The sequence below is a fragment of the Epinephelus moara genome, chromosome 16 (assembly GCF_006386435.1).
Source record: "Epinephelus moara isolate mb chromosome 16, YSFRI_EMoa_1.0, whole genome shotgun sequence".
Classification (NCBI taxonomy): Eukaryota; Metazoa; Chordata; class Actinopteri; order Perciformes; family Serranidae; genus Epinephelus; species Epinephelus moara.
The window spans coordinates 25,934,883-25,956,841 of record NC_065521.1 but is presented as its reverse complement, the minus strand read 5'-3'; the positions used below and the strand labels follow the sequence as shown (position 1 = coordinate 25,956,841).

Below are 21,959 nucleotides of genomic sequence, written 5' to 3'. Positions count from 1 at the left end.
TTCTCTTTCATAATCGCCCTTCTTTCCTCTCTTTTTCTAACTTGAATGCAGGAGAGAACAAAACATTCTTACATTTTAACTCTGTGTTATAGTGATTGAGCCTTTTCACTTCATTTTCCACGTTTCAGTCGAACCCACCCTCTTATCTTCATGAAAAGGACAGGTGACTAATATCTAAAATAAATCCTAACTAGGGCTGTACCGTGTGTCTTCTTTTTTTACATTTGACATTTCTATTAAGGTTTTCAACTGAAGTTTCAAATTTTCCTCATCATAGTTTGTTATCACCCTGAATATTTTTAAATCCTTTATCAAGATACTCAAACTGAAAGTGATTAGTCAGAGTAAATGACTTGGTCTTTTAAACATCTTTCTTTAATAAACATAACTCAGCAGTATTGTCCACATAAATACATGCAGGGAGCAGGTTAATCCAATAAGGGAGAGAAATGATGATGAAATAATAATAATCATTGAAATTTATGGTGCTGTTAGAGCCTCCTGTTGAAACAGGTGCGTGCCTCCCTTTGTGTGTGGCAAGTGGGAGTCCAAACCATAGTGAAAATGTGTTTTTTTTAAAGGGTAAACGCCAGCAAATATAGATTGAAGAAGAATATTTTGTTGTTGTAAATTTTGGGAATGATTACATCTATCACTTTTCAATACGTTTGGAAACGTTTGGATCACACGAGTCAGAAACAATCCAACGTATCATCTCCTATCTTTATATGCAGCTGTGCAGAAATACCAGGTTTAATCAAAATGAACAGACATGCAAAAAGAAAAAACAGAAGCAGCATTTGCATGTTGATTAAGAATATGAATGTCAATGTTATGAAGGAAGCTTCAAGCTATTCAGTGCGGCTCTAATTGCAAGCCAGCATTTTTCTAACTGTATGTGATACATCCAGACAAAGCAGAGCTCAAACAGCTCTGGCAGGTTCTTCTCACCTTGCAGCCCTCACAGGAGCTGACCCCGTAGTGGTACCCTGAGGACTTGTCCTGGCACACAAAGCAGGGCTTGTAGACACGAGGTGGGGGAGGTGGAGACGGAGAACTGGGTACCATCTCCTCTGAGCTGGTGCTCTGGGTCTCCACCGCTATGGAGAAGAAAGAAAAAAAAGGACAGCACATGAGCACATGGTTTGTCACGAATCGCCGTCCTACGGCTAGACTGAAATGTCAAATGTGCACTTGTCAATACATGTAGAAGATAATTGAGTGTGTTGAACTGCATTCAAATATGATATGACAGCCGACAGCTTTCCCTTTTAAATTTGATTTGTGGGGCCAGCGAGAGATGCTGAGTAACGGTTATGTTTAGTTGGCCTGGAGGTGGACTGAGATACATTATCACATGCTCCTTTTTAGCTTGTCGCTCTGCGGGACAGAAATGATAAGATAAGAGAGAGAAGGAGGAATAGAGTATGAACTACTGGCTACAGTTTATATTATTCCAGGCACCAATTACAACCCTAGGGCAGCACTCAGGTGCAGGTTCGGGGAGTTTATTGTTTCGTGTGCACGCCGAGAAACAAATGAAGGATGGCTGTCTGACAGCAGAGACAAAACTGTTTTTTACAGCAGTAAGCAAGAGTGCTTTTGATCGACAGCTTGTCTGATAAGGCCAGGTAGCAGAATGAGCTTTACAGTCAGGAGTCAAAGCTGGCTCTTCCTCATTCCACAGACTGACACCAGCACATGATGACATCTTGCACGCACAGAGAAGACACATGTCAAACATACATGCCTGCAAAAGTCTTCATCTATCTTTCAAGCTCGGCTGTGACGTCGGCGCTACCTCGAGTCGCATACTTGCTATGGTACATTAAACTTCACTTTATTCCAAAGAGGAACACATTCAGGCTCTTTTGGATGTTCAAGTGTGCAGCGTATGGATTCCATACTTCCCCTGAGAAACATAAGCCGCTGCACACACACAGCACCAGACCCCCGTCACACATGCAAGCCTGCACAAACTCACAGACACACATGTTGCTCGGGGGAAGTATGGAATCCATACGCTGCACACTTGAACGTCCACTTACCCAGCAGCACCTCTTTCAACTTTCACCCTTAGTTACCCTCAAACTTCAACCCCCCTTAACTCTGCATCCCACCACCCCCTGACACACAAACCCTATTTTTCTCTTGTTTCCTGGCCCTAAATTCCTCAGTGCAGCCCTGCCAGGTTTTAATAGAGGCCTAGGCTCGTAAGGCGGCCTATAAAGGCGGTCCCATGGCTGGACTGGAGGCCCCAGCCCGGCTGGCCTACACTTTATTGGGACTCGGTCACCTTGGGCAGCTATTCACACCACCAGCTGTAGCTCCCAGCCCGTAAAAAAAGCCAATCATAAAATAAAAAACAGGGAGGCTCTAAAATTCTAACTTTTACTGCGCCCACCTCCCCCCAGCACCTTCAATGGAAAGCACAGAGGGCTAGCCTAAACTTAACCTACAACCCCCCTCCTCCCCTCTCTCACACCCAAGGCTGAAGCAAAAACCACCAGCTTGGCTTTTTACAAGAGAGGGGAGACTTCAAAAAGAAGAAAAAAAGGGGGGCATAAAAAGAGGAATTTGATAAAAAACAGAGAAAGGGGCCGAGGGGGGAAAGGGGGAGGAGAGGACACAGTTGCTCCTGAGGGCAAGTCTTGTTCAAGACCAAGCTGACCATTACTACCACTTCTTCTACAGCTGCTGCGACTGCCCGGCTACTACCTCATTAATGATAGTAACAGAAATATGTCAGACATTTTTCATTTGTTGCCTGCTGCTCAAACATCTGTTTTTCATATGCATTTTTATATTTGCCTATTCAGAATCCACATTCAAATTCCTCCTTTGAAAGCTGTACTTTGCTGGAGGCAAAGATGTTTTCCATTAGTTTTAAGAGCCATCCCAAAGCCAAATGTGCAAATCAATCTAAAACCTGAAGTTTACACCCGCTGAATGTTTCTACAGCAGTTCTCATATCTCCCTGGCCAGAATGTAACAAAGCAGCAGGGTCAGTGGGAGAGCAGAAACCCTCTGAACGTGCCATGAACCTCTGTGTTTATGCAATAATAACAGCAGCAAATGAGGCTCCGGACCGAGCGCTGACAACCCCTTAGAAAAGGACAAACCATATGTGGCGTCAAGTAACGAACACTGACTGACAGCGTCTAAATGGAGGAAGAAAGCGAGCCAAAGAGAGAAAGGCCATCCTGGAGAAAACTCGGACAGTGGTGAGAGAGAAAATACATCAGTCTCCGTCAACACGTTGAACCTGGTTCCTGCCAGAGAACATGACTCCTGTACCCGCCTCCCAGACCTCGCCTCATTCAGCCCGCTCCATCCAAAATCCCCCGCACCACTTACCCCAGGGCGCCACAGTGAGAGGGCCCATTCAGGCAGCCGCCCTGAGCCCCTTCCCCAGTCTCCTCAACTCAGCTCATCACTGTTTAGAAAACAAAGCCCTGTGAAATGAGAGGCCCTCCTTATCAGCGCTCTGAGGCCTGGGGCACCATTTGCATGACAATCCGCCGGCCGAGGCCTGTGAGCCGATGACGGACGGATGAGATGAGAGGAGTGGGATAGGTGGGTGGCTGCTGTTGTTGGGGGGGAGGAGAAGAGGATAAGAGAGGCAAGAAGGAGGGATAGTTGGGTTACCAGTAGCCACTCTTCGTTTCCTGCTAAGTATCAGTTTACTCCCTAATCCCTTCCCTCAGTGCTCTCTATGCACAAGTGGCCCAGCTGCAATGACCAGTCCTAATCCCCTGGTCATATACACACACAGATACTATTCAATGGCTACAAACTACACACACATGCACACAGGAGGATAATATTCACCGGCAACAAACACACACAACAACCCCCGTCCACCCGCGTACATTACACTAAAGTGCTTCAGCGTGAGTGGGATGTGCAGTACATCATTCTCCACAACCTCATTAGATGTGAAATGTAACTGCACACGACAGAAATAGCTGTTTAGCTGAAGGTGACTTCAACTAGGTCAATTACATTAAATTCTAGGTCAAGTCAACTGGGCCAATTGACATCCCTTCAGATTCAACAGAAACAATATGAGAGGAGGCAAGCGACTAGGAAGAGACGATCAAGAAAAAACAGAGACTCTCTGGTAACACTGAAGCTGCCTGTTGTTCACTCAACTGGAAACGGGAATGTTCCTAATGTATGTGAGCAAAAGCCGTGACTATGCATCTCGTGTTTTGTGTTGCAACACACTCCTTTTAACTAAGCAGCATATGACATTCTGGCAGGGTAACAAGTATTCTTTCACAATAGGCCTGCAGATTTTGTCTACGTGTCTCGTTGGTGTGATTGAATCTTCAGTGGGACACTGCTCCACAAGTCTAGTCTTGGCATGTGGGAGCAAATGCACAGGCTGTGTGAGGACAGTGCACATACAGTACAGTACAGTAGGGTATAGTACACGAGTGAGCGGCACAGACACATTTCTGTGTTTATGTCATTTGACAGCAGCACTGTCCACTCTCTGCAGCCTCTATTTGATTTGCAAATGCAGGGCTGTTCATAACAGTGCGCTAGTGAGCTCCACTGTTCCCCATTAAAATATCCTTGTGTGTGTGTGTGTGTGTGTGTGTGTGTGTGTGTGTGTGTGTGCGCAGCTCATTGTGCATGTGTTTTTTTTCTGTTCGTGTTAAAATGCAAGCAAGGGCATGTGGAGCCTTTGTCTCCATCTCTACCTTCATTAAACAGCCTGTAAAGCTTGCGTGTTCTTGTCGAATGCACTGGGCAGTAAAAGAGTGTGTGAGACTTGGAGGCAGTGTGTGAGAGAGAGAGAGGGGCACACAGTAGGGCTCACTGTGAAAAAGAGGGGTGGGCACTGGGCAGACAGCAGTGGCAGAAGGGGAGCAGATTGAGAGAGGATGGTGAACAGTGGGCTGGAAGACTTGCTGGCACACTAGGTGGGGCCTTCGAGGGTGCCCTTGGCCCTCTACCCCGTGGCAGAGGCTACAGCACCACAGGGTGCTCACTGAGTGACCAGTAGCGTGCTGAAAGGTTTCTATGAAGAACTAGGCTTTGTGAAAGAGGAAAAGAAAGTACCACACCCTTGTCAGCCGTGCCAGCATGTTTCACTCTCCTTCTCTGTTTCTCTGCCCACATCTTCCTGCCATCCCTCTGAGGCTTCTGCTACAAGGTCCCACACAACAGACTCATTTCCTTCCTCTTGCCAGTACCAGTCTTTCCGGAGGATCTCCGTCACTGCTTTTGTAGCCACTTCTCTATGTCCCTCGCTGCTACACCTTCTTACATGTGATACTGCTGCTCTGTTCAAGCTCTGTTGCACACAGTTGAGTCACCTGCAAGCTTTTAGGTGGGAGGTCTATCAACTCTCTATTGTGTTGAGTTACACAATCACTCACAATGTAACCTGCCTGCAACTGCGAAAGGAATAGTTTATATGGTGAGGAAGTCAAAAGCTGGGAGGAAGGAGGGAGGAATGTGTGTGTGTTGACAAGGAGGGGGGAGGCTTTCATTAAAGGTGCTGAGCAGTAGCAACGCCTTTCAACAGCTGTCAGAAAGCTCATTACCTGGGCTCCTACACACACACACACACACAAACACATGCCTGTAAAGAGGCCCTGCGAAGCTGTCTTTTAAAACAAGCTCTATGATAAAACTGGGCTGCCGACCAGGAGATGGCTCAAGTCTGAGCAGTGAAAACACACCAAACTGGCCAGGAGTAGTGAGAAACCAGACATTAAAACACACACACACACCCCTCTACAGGAATTTACACCCTTCTGTCAGAACCAGCAGAAAGCCATGAAACACAGAGAGAGACGGACACGTGTGAACGCACATGATGCACGCATATGATCTGAGTCCAGACGGATGTGTGGAGAAAAACGCTTTAACATATGTCAGCTGCCATGAGTGCTAATGACAAAACTCTGGACTTTTGAGAGTGACACAACATGACATGGTCTTACAAACTCCTGCCAACACACACACACACTTCGCACTTCTTTATCTTTCGCTCCCCCGAAGAAAGCGTACAAGCAGAGCAGGAAAGGCGGCAGGTGGGATAAGCCTGTATCCTCAGGGCACATTTTAAAAAGTGGAATTACCCTCGCAGTCTGGTGGTGCTCTGAAAACACCCTTTCTTCTTTACAGCACCTCATAAAGGCCCTTTTGATATTTTCTTGATGGAGTCGGCCAAGCCAACATTTGGCAGCAAGCAACGCCCCCTCCTCCCCTTTCCTGCACCACACAACCCTGTCAAGAAACACACAAGTTGGCTTCAAACAGACAAACTTGCACACCAAGCTGCCTGTCCCCCATGAACCTTGCAAAGGTTTCCTTCAAACGTCCTTGAACAAAACCTGAGGAAGGAGGTATTAAAAAAGAGAGGGGAAATGAAAGGAAATGTACTTTAAATGAAAGAATTTTAGCCTTTTTATGGGTGGTGCAGGAAAGAGCAGACAGTCAAGTGCAGATCTGTGGAAAAAATGTGCCCCCTCATCCCTGCGGTGAGCTCCAGCTGACTCTTCATCTGCCCACCAGAAGACAGAGAGGAACACAGGCTCTCCTCCGGTGACTGCAGAGTGAACCCAAACCTGGCAATGCGGCGCAGGCCTGGGCCATTGATCATGTCAGGGAGACAGGACAACTCACAGGCAGGCGAGGAAGCAGACAGAGAGCGGAGGCAGGCAGACGGGCGAGGTGAGGAGAGAAGAGGGGAGAGTCACCGAGGCAAACCCTGAGTCCTTTGATCCTCAGGTTGTTTCTCATCCTCCCAGACTTCCTCTCACCATCTGTAGCCCTGGCTCTCACCTGTCTGTCTCTGGCAAGGCCACTCGCGCTCGTTCAATTGCTATTGCTTCCTCTCCACAACAATAGAAACCTACAAAAGTAGAAGTAGCCGGCCCTGGCTGCAGCCTCACTCTGTCAGAGGAAGTGAGGGGAAAGGAGGATAACGTAAACAACAACAGTAGTATTCACTCCAGCTCATTGGGGAAGCACGGCAGACCAAAGCGTGCAAACGCAAACCTCTTATTGGAAGGAACAAGCACACCCACAAGTAGTAACACACAGTTCATTCCCACTCAACATATAAATGTGTGTGCCCATGCGTCAGCTCACACGACACTAAGTGTTTCCTCTTGCTTTTTTCCTCAGCCTGGCCATCTAATGGATGTCTCCATCTAACAATCTGCATTTACAGCTACGGTTGTACTCTATCTTTTCACTTGTAAAGGACTCTCGAAACAGCTCTATGAGAGAGATAAAAAGCAAAAACAGAGACAGGGAGTAAGATTAACAGATTGACAGTAACAGAACAGCCAGAAAATGACTGTGGCTTCCTGATGTCTGAGTGAGTTGCAGTGCATGCGTGTGTGTTGATTTTTAAACCACTGGCACAAAGTCCCCTAAAACTGGCAAAAACACTCGCAGTCATATCAGATGTAGAAGTCGCTCTGAGAAACTTCTGCTTTGAGTAGTTTGGTGGAGCAATGATGCATATCAGAGTTTTTCACTTTTGCTTGGCAACCAACCGCCAACAGGTTGCCCAACTCGGCGTCTGGGCGGAGGCTGTCTGAGCACTGACAAGAAATTCAGACTGGGGCCTCAGTGATTCACTTCCTTCTCTGTCTGCCTCTCGATTTGTTGGAAGTTCCATGGTAATATGGGGCAATAATGTCACATTTTGACATTCAGACTATAACCATTCAGGCAACATGAAAACGTCACAGAGAAGGCAAGCAATGCCCATTCAGTCAGTTCCCATAACAGAAGTGCACCCTGAACTCATTCAGCATTCCTGAACAACACATAAATCATCCCGAGCAGCCCTGAACTCCTTTGCTGGATCGCTTCCTGTCTAACTGGCTGTCTGTCTGGCTGGCTGGTTTTCTCTCAGTGTTTTCTGGCAAATGTGAGGTGCTCAAACAGCGGAGCAGGAGCTGATAAATCCAGGCCTACTGACAGGATGACTACAGCCGGCTCTCATTTAATCACTGGTCATGCTACAGTGAAAACATGGACGTATTCTCTGAGAGTAGTCACTGCAGAGCATATGCTTTTTTTTTTCTGTGTCCATGCATACCTGCTTGTGAGCGCATGTCATGTGTGTAAGTGAGAATGCACTTCTTGTGTCAGATTCAGAGCAAGACATTTCCTGCAGGGGCCCGCTGAGGCAGTGAGTGTGTTTACACTCACTTCAGTTACCTGGTAACTGTCTTTTTTCTGCAGTAACCTGATTTATTTGTTCTTACAAAAAAAAAACCCAGATTTAGATAGCTACATTTCTGCAGGAGAAATCTGATTTCATAGCCATGTTTGCGCAGGTTTATAACAGAGCCAGCACAGGGAATGCATCGCTGTGAATGCAATGCAGCGGGATGAAAGGAAAGGTCATTACTGTAATTGTGCATCCATGTATCCAAAATAAATACATCCAAAATCTGACTAAAACAGAAACAGAAAGTAGAATAAATAATCAGTTTCCACAGCTGTGGATGGAGTAGTAATATTCGGACATATGCGCACAGTAAAAAGGAAAACTGTGTGGTCTTGGATCAAAAATATGACAGTAGGTTAAAGAGAAATCTGATCACTGACCAGCTGTATGTAAAGTTTTCAAGATGTGGACACATTCTCCTGTTCCCTGTCTTAACCTGATTTCTGCGTATAACCTGATTTCATTTGCACGTGTAAATGTAAGGTGCTTTTGGACCAGGGGAACTTTTTTTATAGTTCCAAGAACCTAGTAGAAGAAACCTCCTTTTTGTTGTCTACGCACCAGAGGAACTGGGAATGATCGTAGTTATTTAACCCCATTTTGAGGAACTGTTTCAACTCCTATTTCAGAGTAGGCACTCTCCCAGCACAAGTGAAGTAAGCATATTGGTCCAGATGTCATAAGTGCACATTGATTGGTCTAACACAGCCAATGCAACATCAGCAATCCCCATTTTTAAAAAAAACTTGTTAGCCGTGTAAATTACACAAGTCACAAACAACAGCTTGTGACAAAAAAAATGGAACACACGGACAAATGGCCCGCCAGTGAAGTCTAGGTTTTAATGACCATATATGTGACGAAGGAAAAACAACATGATTTTTACTTGTCAAAGCAAAATGGACGTTGCTATATAAACCACCAGTTTTACAGAACGTCACATCAGTGTTCAAATTGGCAGTGCAAATACACACAGAAAAAAATAGCCTTGAATGAGTGTAGTTTCTTGGGGGAGCTCCCTAGTGTGCAGTTCCTCTCAGGAGTCCCCAGAATTGTGCGGTCTGAAAACAACTATAGTCAGTGGGTAAACAAAAAACAAATACTTCAATATCAATATTATAGCAATATTGTAGGGTTAGATATTGGTGCTTCAGCAAAATATTTACACAACGAGATTTTTGATAAATAATCATCAGTAATGTGGATTTAAGGATTAAGTGGGTAAAGACAGATAATAAAACAGCTAGAACAGCCTGGTAAGTTCAGAAAATTACATCACTTCACTGTAATGCAGCTTTAAAACCAGGAAAAGACAACACTTACCACATCTAAGATGAGATCTAGTCTCATATCATGATATAAATATAACATTGACATATTTCCCATTAAAAAGTCCCAAACTGTCAGCTAGGCACACAATTACAGGCCTGTTGGAGTACAAACACACACACACCTGTTCCCCCTCAGTGATCACACAGGCAAAATACACACACAAACAAATGATGTAATGAAAGTAGTATATACAAATGAACTCATGCACCACTTCCAGAACAGTGGTCATGGCAGTTGCACACATGCACATTGGCAGAATTTGACTAATGTCCAAGCGAAAACAACGCCAGCGGGCCTTCCCTCCCCTCCCTCCGTGCCTCGGCCAACTTCTCTTCCATCACTCTCCACCCCTGAGCCCAGATAATAGCTGTACTACACCAGCCGCCCACCACTCCCTGCCAAACACTGTCGGCTGCGTAAACACAGCCCATTCACACATACACAGAGGGAGGACAGTCGGGCTCGTCTGAGTTTCTAGTCCCGGCTTGGCTGTCCGAGCCCTCTGCTTCTCATAACAGTGAGCCCCTAGCAACGCTTGAGCCAAGCTGTCAGTCAATAACACGGTGGTAACAGAACTGCTATCTTCACACTCGACTCACACATGGCTCCGAGCTGACATATGCACACTCCTATATACTGTATACTATATACACAAACACGCACAAGCGCAAGAGTACATTGCGTGCTCACCAGCGAAATAAACTCTCACAGGTGCATGCGTGAGTACAGCACGCACACACAAATGGCAAGGTGCACACACACACACACACACACACACACACACACACACACACACACACACACACACACACATATACAGACACTGCCTGCCAATTGCCCACGCCTTTGTACAAGGGAAAATGTGCCTGGCAGGCAGAGAGCTGTTCTCAGTAAACAGCTACAATAGCAGCAGCCAGACATGGGTGTTAGGGTGGGCAGCCACAATACCTCTGTGACCAGCAAACTATTGTGAAACAACTTACAAAAGTCCACATTTTATACTCTGCTGATACAAAGGGGCAAACTGTTGGCCCAGTTGCCTCATAACAGCCTGTTCTGTCATGTTGTTTTCTGCAGTTATGGAGCTGAACGAGACTCCTTGTAATGTTTCCACGTAAGTACTCTTGTGAAACACTTCTAAAAAACATCGGGAAGATTGGACAGTGAGTCCGAGGTGACAGATCCAGCCTCTTCACGGTGGTTGATGAGTTTTATTTACAGTGGTGTGACTGACGCTGCAGAGGGGCTATAAACGCTGTTAAGAGCGGAGCTGGATTCCAACACAGGACTGTGGAATCCAGGCTGGCACATTGTCTGTCTCTGCATTTGACACAGCAGTCTGGGTGCCCAAATGCCAGCCAAACCGGCACGTAAACACTGCATACATTGACATATAGGAGTTCACATACAGGCTCGACACACGCAAGCACGGGCTGACACGCTCATATTTATGCATAAGCAAAAACCACACATGAAAAGGGGGCTTGTGGAAATAACTTTAAGCAACTGCAGGGATTGAAACTGTTTATTTATAGGCGGCACTGCCTATTAATGGGCTCGGCTATTACTGCAGGGCTGAGACGGATCTGTTAGCAAGGTGGTGTGATACTGCAACACAAGTAGTCCTTATACTGAATATGGCTTCATGCTGTGAAAATGTTTCCATGTTGTAATGAAATATATACAGTAAATATCCTATTACTAACCTATATGGTTAGAATTGACCTAAATCATATTTAAAGTCCAGGTAAAGTAAAGTCTGAGATTTCTTTCTAAACACATTATACATGTCAGAAATACTTGTTGTGAAACATGTGTAAAGGGAACTGTGTAGGACTCATTTATATACATATAAATATATATACATACTTAACATAACCCCTTTCCTACAACATAGAAGCTAACATTAGCAGGCATAGTATCAGTGTCGTCTTATTCATTCCCTGTGTGTGAGTGGAGAGTTGGCTGTGCTCAACAAGCTCTCTCAGCTATTTCAATCTAATAAATACTTCAGTAAAAAACTGTTAAATGTCACAATCATAAAAACAAAAGCAAATAGCCGTCACGAACATACCGGTTACTCGTTTTAGCCCGATCATAAATCTTACTGTTCACTGCTGTGGATGTGTGCTTTGTGCTATCATTAGCTGCTGTTAGCTGCTAACAAGAGTCTATCACTGCGCAGTGGTTTGTTCATTGGCTCAGGGTGTGCGTGCTTTGTGCTACTGGGTTAGCTGCTAACAAGAGTCTGTCACTTTGTAGCAGCTCGTTCTTTGGCTCAGCGCCTTCAGCTGACACGTCCCTGTCACTATTTTATGACCATCATTGAAATTTAGCTGGGTAGTAAGTGATACATTTTTCTGTGGTGTGACAAACTCATAACCAATATTTATTTTGGCTTTACCCGCACTTTAATATTATAGGTTCAGATTTCATTCATTGTCATTGCAGAGTGCAAGTGGAAATACGACAAAATGATTTTTGCAGTTGCCTAATCTATTTCGAAATACAGTATTATGAAGACATACCGACAGCATATACACATACATTGCCACATATCGTCTATGCATGCATACACACTTATATACACCTTCCCTAATGCGCCTTTTCCCAGCAAGCAGCTTAGCGAAATAGCAGCTCTCCACTCATTGCACTCTAAAATTAGTCGCTTTTCTGATTACAGTTTGGAATTACAGCACAGAAAAGGTTCCTCTCATGCTTCAGTGTTTTGTACATTTCAATCTGAACTGATTTTCTACTTCAAACAGCTCATTTAGTTGCACTGGCATAATTGTTTTCAGAGACAAGTGAAGGTCTTTCCCTCGGTCGTATCAATTACGACTCAGTGACCTTGGACCAGCTGACTACTTAAGCCTTTTAACTTCAGCACATTCATTTGACATTATCTGGAAAGGATCAACAAGGTTTATGTATATATAACAGCACTGACACATCCTCATTAGAACTGCAACCATTGCACTATAAGTCTCCTTCATCCTCTCTTTCTCTCTCTCACACACACATACACCACCCCCCTAACCAAGATACCACTATCTATTCCCATTCCTGCCCCCTCAGGCATTCTAATCTTTTAATTGAATCTTTTGTAATTATAATGAAATAACTGCGGACTTCCATCAGGGAGAAAATGATCGGGGGCCAGAATGTGCCAGCGGTCACAGGAAGCTCTTATTTCTCTGCCATTGCTGCCGAGATATACCCCCATTTCAATTAGCTCCTCAATTCACATTTGAACAGCACATTAAGGGAAAACAAAGAGACGTGTGTGCCTGTGCATGTGTGTGATTACACACACAGTGATGGATCACTCTGGCAATCTGTTACTGCCATGTCACTCTCTTGTATGTATCGCTCGCGAGCATCACAATTAATATCCAAACAGTGTTCAGAGAGATCGAGCCACGGGTGTGTTTTGGTGAGAATAACACATTTCCCCTTCTTCTGACCCTGGAGAACTGCTAATCGTAATTGCCTCATTCTTCTAAGCAAATGAACATTGACAGAGAGGGGATCGGTCTGCATAGGCTCTCTCAAATGGCTTCCCTGGCAGTTGACTAATTCAGTTCTCATTGACGTATGACTAAATCAGTGTCCATTATCCTTACGCGCGGGGCAGCTCAGATGTAGTACCAGCTCCGTGGTATAAGGCACTTAAGAGCATTACACAAGCCAAGCTGGTTGAAAGGGTCTCCTTTTCAGCGAGCTGACAAGGCCGCCACACATGGTGTAGATCTGACATTGGCCAGGCCGTAGCCTCTCACTAACCTCTGACATTGAGGTCTTCCACTGGCGAACAAAAAAAACAGGAAAACTGACCACACACTTTTAAGTCCTCTGACTGTCCCGGGCCAACGGCCAACAACAGTGACACTTATCACCGCAGGAGATTTACAGCCAGCACAATAGGATATACTCATTTGGGGTAAGATTTAAGGGGCAAACGTTTTTCAGATTGTCACACCAAACATTTGAAGATTTCTACTTTGTCTTCATGAAATTCTATCCAAAGCACACGTTTTCCCACACTGTTGAATTATTTTTACAAACCAAAAAAAACAGTTTGACCATAGTAATTCATTGCTGAGTATCATGCCAGAGCCAGGTGACTCCTTTTACAAACCCATTGGTTATTTTTTGTGTGCAGGGTGCGTGCTGAGTGCGAGCGTGGCATTAGGAGCCAGACAGGTCCCTCTGTTGTGCAGCTGGGCTGGCTTAATGAGATATCAGACTCAAACATCAATTCATCAGCCTCATTGATGAGGACAATGAGGGGCAACCGCTTCAGCAAAGAGAGGCATTATATGGCTCCTCATGCGGGGATAGGGCTGCCTTGTTTACAAAGGTTATTGGGCGCAGAGGGCTTGAAACAGTACACCACACCAGCCTCCACTTTGCTCTGCTCTGCTAGACTCAGCTCCCTCACCCTCGGGGCAGCTTCTCAGGAGTTTTTTTTTATCTCTTTGATTTTCTGGAAACAAAGACCCAAAAGAAAAATGTACTTGTGGAATCCGACGGCCTAATTTTCAAATGTATGCGTGTGTGTGGGTTAAAAGGCGAGGCCATAGAGGCCTGATTGATTAAATAAACAAATCTCATCTTGTTATCATCAGGGCTCCCCTTGCTTTAAGCAGAGCAGGCTGGGCTGGCTGGAGTCCCCCCTGGCCTCGGCCTCCACTGACAGGGCATCTGTCTTCATTAAAGCTCAGCCAGTGTGCATGACAGCCACTGAAACGCTGGTGTCTTCACGATTAATGAAGACAGATGACTCCCCCCGAGAGGCAGTAAAAAGGAACAAAAAGCAGGAGGACGAACAAACAGAAAAATACACACACAAAAATTCAGACCCAAATTCAAAACGCTTCCCCACAAAGAAAACAAAAACACAGTTCAGCTGTTTGTCCCTCTGCTCTATCTCTTCTTGTATTCTTGATTGTTTTTCCACTGTCATATCTGGCTTGGCTTCCTCCACACTTCTCCCATACCATGCATACACACCCCCCACTCCTTTTCCACTCTCACACGCTCTCTCACAGCGGTAGCGGCCCCCTGGAAGTGTATGGAAATGGACCCCAGTTTTGTCTGTCCAGAGACAGGCCTGTTGTTAGAGTCAGAGCCTTGTCTGAAGTCAGAGGAGGAAGCAGCGTGAGGAAAAACGAGACTGAAAAAATGCGAGGAAAGAAAGAATATCCCTCAGCTTTTTAAGACTGTGTATGCATTCCACATTTCTAATTTATTCATCCATTTATTCATTAAATAATTCATCTACTTATTAATTCATGGCTCCAGAGGAATATCATTATCCATCTCGTATCCAGAAGCATAAACAAACCTCTGACCTATGAGGACTGCGGCAGCCTACACAAAACTTTTAACATATGTAGTACAGAACGGGCTATATTTGTCAATAACCTTTCAGGCGACATACTTCAGTGATCAAACTTGTAGCGTCAAACCCACATTAAGAGAGAACGATGAGCTAAGCCTGTTTGAGTATCCAAAAGCGCCAGTGTTCTCTCTTCCTGACTGTCTTTCATCTGTGCATACTCATAGTTTTGTTTTGAGCATACAGCACCTGGCAAGGTCAAACCTCAGGTGGCTCCACATTGTCACTGAAACCTGACTCCATGGGCTCAAACCCACAAGTCAAACATGGACACACATGCACACATACGCAAGTACACGAAAACACAGACACACACACACAGCGCGTATCATATCATAGCAGAGAGTTTCTTTCAGATGGCTGAGCAGCTCAAACTGGCTGTGGGCTGTGGGGGGGAGGAGAGGAAAGGAGAGGAGAGGAGAGGAGACTGTCTGTCCCAGTCTTTTCCTGTGCTGCTCTCTAGCCCCTGACAGCAGCCCCCTTAGCCGAGCCCTGAGGGGTAAGCAAGCCAGCAGTAAGAGAGAGACAGAGAGAGAGGGAGAGACAGACAGACATGATTGTGTCATACAAGAAATCCAAACAGGATGCCACTTACACTGAACGCTGGCACTGCCTGTCCAAGCGAAGGGGTCCAGCCCCGCAAAGAAGGGGCTCGCCTTCCGCAGCATGCATGCACCGCGGCTGGTGACATCATAGAGCTGACGGGGGCCCATTCCCAGAGCCTCCATACAGTCGAACATGGCACCCCCCCGCCCTCGGCAAAAATCACTATGAGCGCTCAGTCCTGCTTGCGTCCTGCCCCTGCGTCCACCGCTCACGTCACCCTCTGAAGCAGTGACAACAACAAACAGCAGCAACAGCTAGCTGAATCTGCTGCCTTCCCCTTCCCTGCCTTCACTTATCTCTCACTGTCACTCTCTCTGCTGCCCTTTCCTGCCGATGCTGGAGTTTCCCCTCTTTCCCTCTCAGCTGGAATGCAGATCTGGTTCCTGCCTGGCTGAGCTGAGCTGAGCGTGACTCTGACTCTCTACTCTCCCCCTGCCCTTGGGTGAGCTGCTCCCTGTCTGCTGTAACAGACCTAAATAACAGCCTCTCACAGCTCTCGCTGAGCCCCAGACACGGCGGAGCGAACCAACTGCCTCGGCATGACGCTCTGAGAGGGGGTGGAGAGAGAGAGAGAGAGAATGCCAGAGAGGGAGGGCTAGAGCGAGGGACCCAGGAGGAGGGAGGGAGGGAGGGAGGGAGGGAGAGGGAGGAGAGGGGGCCGGCCAGCAGAGCCTGCACTGGAGGAAGAACTGATCTGGTTAGAGGACAAAACTCTATTCCCATTCTTCTTTTGCTTTTTTTGTCCGTGCTGCTTTTGTGTTTCATATTTCAGCCCAGAATGCAAACAAACAGTCCCCCTCCCCTCGTGTCCCATTCAGATCTGGTCCCTGTCTCTGTCTGTCTTTCCATCGCACCTCCCCCAGTTCCCCTGCAGTAAATATGAGCCCCCTCCCCTCCCTTCCCTGAGCCCCCGTCTCTAATCATAACCATATTAAAGTCCAGCCACTGGCCGGGTGAGTATGTGTGTGTGAGAAAGCGAGCCAGAGAGGGAGAGGGAGAGAAAGAACATTGTGCTGTGGTTGAACCCAGAAACCAGATGCCAGGGTAGATCCCTCCCTCCTCTCTGTCTGTTTGAGGGAACAGAGGATGGGCAGTTCTCTCTGTCTCTCCCTCTGGAAGTGCTTTAACAGTGATAAATGAGGGCTGCCTTGCTCAATCCCCGCCGTGCATTTACACAGACAAATACCCCCAATATACAAACACACCATGTGCCGCTCACACTTCTCGCAGGTTCTCTTGACCTTGTTTGTGATTTATCTCTCAGCAACCGTCATGAAGAAATACACAGAGATGCAAGGATGCAGATGTGATGTGGCTGTCAAACATTAAGCCTTCTTTAATGCAGGCTGTTACGCGCATCTCTAAAATAATTCAATATAAAGCATAGCAGTGCCCTCACAGTGACGGTAAATCAAAGGAAATCAATAGGCGGTCAATAAAAAAAAGTCTGTCACTGGTCCTAACTGTTGCTCAGCAGACGGATTGACTCTGGCTGTGCTAAAGCAAACAGCCCGATACAATGGGAGATATATGATAATAGAATGGCTTTAGTCTGTGTGCCCCGCACATTCATCTCCCCCCTGTCAGGCCAGTACAAGTGGTACAGCCCAGCAGGCAAAAAAGACAACATTTCCTGTCAATCTGTGCTGCTGGCTACGCTCTCCATAAACACACAGTGCCCTCCCCTCCCTCCTCCTCGTCTGTCTCACACTTCACTCTTTTTCCTGTCTCATGAAGAAAACCGTGTTTTCACGTTTCGGGCTATTTTGAATGATTTCGATTAAAATGTTTATTGACCTAAAAGCTTTTCCTTCAGTTGAGAGATCTTGTTTATTTTTGTTGAGCTGGCACACTCGAGCAGTCATATACACACATGTGGGCCTTGCACACACACAGGCACACACACATTTTACAGCTCTTTTGTTGCATCAAACAGTAAACAACATCAGTAGTTTTTATGTGTTTCTTCATACAGCTGTCGAGTCATAAAGAGGAAGCTTTATGACAGCAGGAATAGGACAGTGAGGCTAGATAACACACTGTTATATATCAAAGATGCCCCCTGCTAGCAGTTTGTTGTCAAACTCTTTTCTTTTTCTACCTCTCCACCCATTTACACAATAATCCCAAAAAGAAAAAAAAAAAAGTCCTGATCTGGATGCATTTCAGATTAAATCATCGCTGCCACGAGTCACATTTTTATGATCCACAAGCATTCTTCTCACACTCGTCTTTCGTCTGTTTCCTGTGTTTTTCTTTTTTTCTCTCTCTTTCTCGCTGCTAGTTTCAAACAGCATCCTGGAAACTAAAAACTGGCTAATCCCCTGGTGTTCAAATGTTCTTTGTAACATCAGAGTTGTTTGCCAGGGCTGCTCTCTGGACCGGCAACACAATCGATTTATAATATCATGTGCTCACACTTGAAGCTCTTTTGTTTTTGGAGATTTATGGACCTTATCCGACGCTCTCCTGGTTTTGACATTTCTTTTTTACTGTGTTTGAGACCATAATTCAGACCACTAACCCCAGGTTCTCCGCTTATTGGCACACAGCGCTGCGAGCTGAGAGTCTTCCAGCGCTTCAGAGGGTTTTGCGGAGTGAGTTTAGACATCTAATCTACACATACTCCATACTGTTGCTGACCCAGGCCGGTCCCTGCCTCCCCTCCCTCCTCCCCTTCCTTCCCCAGCCAGAGAGGTTGAACTCTAGAAGAAACCCCCACTGGGCCACTAACTTTCCCCCCAAACTTATCCTGCCCTCCCTCCTTCTCTCCCTCACTCTCTGGCTCACAAGTCTCTCCATCGCTCTCCTTAATTCCCCCCCCCCCATCTGTTTCTGCAAATACTCTCCCCATTTCATCAAGTTCCCTATGGCCATTTTTTCCTAACTGCATGATTTGTTTTAGTTGAAAAAGTTCGCTGCTTTTGTTTCTGGTTTTGGAAAGGTTTCATTTTCAGTGGCTGCCAACTCACTGGTCATTTTGTGTGACTGCTGCTTTCGATCACATTTAATTGAGCTGATTAGATCAGGCTTCTACACAGATTCAGAATACTTTAATGTTTCTTTTGTGATGTGATGTTTCATCTCTTTATCTATACAGTAGACAGAGACGCTCGGTCAGCTGCTCCCAAACTGCTTATGGATCCACGTGGGCCGGAGCCCAGGAAAATCAGGCTTTACTACTGTCTGACGCTGTGATGCCGATTACAGATAAGACGTATACAGCACATTGTTGCCACTTCCTCTGTGTACAGTCGTTCAGGTTCCAGCCAAGCAGTCAACAGCGCAGTGGTGTGTGAGGCAATAAAGATGGCTTGTTTTCAAATGCCTATGCGCTAAACGCGGCATGGTGATTTTGAAAGGAATGCAGAGCTTTTTCATTGCTGATGTGAACATGTGTGCAGTGTGTGGACGTGCTGAAACAGATTGCCGGTGATGATAGAGACACTGAACACCAGTTCAGAGCGCCCTCCCACCGCAGACAGATTCAGGTTACTCAGAAACACACACTCTCAGAAACAACCACACACACACACACACACAGAGTAAAAAACCCAGACAGCCTATATATATATTTTTTAAGTTAATGTTGTTGTACTAACCTGATTTTCAACCAGCTTAGAATCACAACAATGAGGGTAGTATGTGTAAATTAACTACAGTAACTTTCCTCCATCACACCAGCGCTCAGATCTCCGTGCTCATTGCCCAGGTCAGATCTGCCAGATGACATATTTCGCTGGTTCATGAGCTGTTGCTTGATCTATAGGTTGTACTTCCACTTTTCTTGTGCCCGCCACCACGGACACAAAGAGTATGAGAGTGGATTGAAAGAGAGCCGCTCCTCTCTCTGTCTCAAACTCAGATCAAACTGTAAAACTAGGCAGTGCTGATCAAATGTAAACCAAGATTCTCTCACAGTATGGCCTATTTCTGCCCTAAAACATTCTCAGAAATATATTTTAGTGTACTTTTCAGCAGTGCCCAAGAGTTAGTAAACAGGAAGTGGGTATCATACAGTTTCCTGTGTTAAAAACGAGGGCTAAAAACAAAATTCAGATGAGACTGCCAAACTTGGCAGCGCTGATCAAATATAAACCAAGTTTCTGTTACTGCGTTGCCTGTGTCTCGCCTCAAATGTTTTTAGAAAGATATATTATCCCTTGTTATCAGCTGGCCACCATATTGTTTCCTGTGACAAAACCATAGATGTGTGATAATAACTAGATAACGGACCCCAAGATGGCAGCCATTAAGTCCAGTGGAGTCACCATAAAAGTTTCTAGATTCTGTGTTATCTTCCGCAGTATGTGGCCCACTGAATATGCACAGTGGTGTTTCTCCCTAGTTCCCACTTGGCTCATAAACTTTACATTGTGATGATGTCAGAGGTTATTAATTTTTTTTTTGGCTTGAGGAAATTTTTACAAATATAAAACTTTCCTGGATGAAAAGTTCATAGTAGAAAGAGTCATATTTGACCTTGTCTACAGCTCGAGGTGTCCTGTCAACAGTTTTACAGATGTCTCTTTTATCATAGTGGTCTACTGGGAAAATGTGTTTAGGCTGTAGAGGATTTTTTTCCGCTGCAATACCGCAAGTGGCCACTGGGAAATATTAAAAGCAAGGCTGAGCTGTGTTCCTGGGGGCCTGGTCAAAACAAAAGAGCTCAAATTAGGTCAACCACCAACAGGGGTATTTATTGGTCCTGTGTGGCGTAGTGCATTCGGGTAGTTGTGGGTTTTCTACTTCTTAAGCAAAAGCTTTCTCTGTTTTCTCTGGTAATGTAGCACCAAGTTTTTGTATCCTGATAGACAGCCCAGTTTTATGAAAAGACCATAATTCCAGCACTGAAGTCTTTCTTTTATGAACGGCCAAAAGAACCAGATCAATGCACCCAAAAACATTCATAAACTCATTTTAAAAAGTAATAATTTATTTGAGTGACGGTACGTTGTTGTTTGTTAGCGAAAACAGAGCGCAATCCTCGCGTTCTTATTCATCACATCCATCAACTACTCCCCCAGCCGCAGGTTTTACACATGTTCAGCTTTGACGAGACATGTAATCTTATCCACTCATCTACTCCACTCTCTCACAATATATCTCTTGAAGATACCTGATGTGTCACTGAGGAGAGGTGTCTGGAGAGTGAGGCATGACTTATGAGAGAGCCCGTTTCTCAGCGGCGGCCATGTTGGCCTCTGTTCACATGCTGGTCCCACCAAAGGCCTAACAGAGCTACTTTTCAGAGCCCTATCAGTCTTGGCCATCTTTCAACAGTCTTTTTCACTCTCCGTCTTTCCCTCTCCCTCTATCTGCACTGTCATGACATTTCGCTACCCGTGTTCTATGGGGGGAAAAAAGAAAGATCTTTTAGTTGTGCGGCCAAAAATACGAAACCCCCCGTCTTGTTCTCATAGGCCTGTCCTGTGCCTGTGTGCCCTCCCACGCCTTCTGAGAGCCCATCCCTCCTTTCTCGCCATTGCGCGCTCTTCCTCTTGCACGTGCCCACAAAGGCCCATCTGAAAACAGACCCCTCCCATTTTTAATAGTAGCCTCTTTATCTTCATCTGTCATCGTGTCAGAGCTGTAGTACACTCTGTGGCCTCTCCCTTACCAGCAACCTTTGCTGACTTTCCACACACGCAGGCATGCAGGCACAAGCACACACACACACTTACTACACAAACACACGCAAAAGTTTCAAAAAAGTTTCAAGCACTTAGGGCAAATTGGCTCCAACTTGCACAAAGGGATAACGAGAGGAAATCCAAGGTGAAGGCTGAGGAGAAAGAGAGAAAGAGGAGAGAGAAAAGAGCAAGGGAATTCAAGAGAGTGCATAAGCCGACAGGGTTTAGGTGGATATCATCGGAGGAGCAGATATTCCACTCAGTTTCACAAAAACTCCTTCAGTGGGTGCTTTAAATTGACTGGAAAAACAAAGTGGGCCTTTCAGTCCGTTTTTTCCCCTTCATCTATTGAACCATGGCCAGCGATGGTTGAAAAATACAAAAAGAGCAATGTGAGGGAAATCGATTTCCAAAAAAGAGAGGAGCGCCTCGGAGAGCTGTCATCTTGAGGCTAGCGGTCGCCAAGGGAGATGAAAGCCGGGATGTCAGACGATGCAGGGCTGTTTATTAAAGCAGAGGAGGCTCCAGTCTCACTGATAGATCAAGGACACCGCCAAACAGCGCTTACACGTGCTGTCATCACACACAAGTACACACAAATTGTCCAGTTCTTGCATTGTTAATTTGCTATGTAGTTCATGGTCACAGGAGCAGAGATGCAAGCGAGCAGATGGCGCTATAATGGTGCTTTTCCTGATAACAGGTACAGTTCAGCCCAAAATCAAAAGTACATATTTTCCTCTTACCTACCTGCTATCTGTCAATCTAA

At 45.6% G+C, this 21,959-nt stretch overlaps 1 protein-coding gene across 2 annotated transcripts in view; it reads right to left on the bottom strand.

Moving 5' to 3' along the window:
* Positions 1–21,959, bottom strand: part of rarga (retinoic acid receptor gamma a) — a 47,389-nt gene that overhangs the window by 6,251 nt on the left and 19,179 nt on the right. Inside the window, exons 1-2 of one of the 2 annotated variants that reach the window (XM_050064176.1) lie at positions 15,547–16,096; positions 952–1,100 (exon numbers count right to left, since the gene is read on the bottom strand). In XM_050064176.1, the coding sequence (XP_049920133.1) occupies positions 952–1,100; positions 15,547–15,691 (294 nt within the window). In that variant the 5' untranslated portion in view covers positions 15,692–16,096. Of the gene's footprint in view, positions 1–951; positions 1,101–15,546; positions 16,097–21,959 lie in introns of those variants that run through there. The other variant, XM_050064175.1, reaches the window with a different exon arrangement.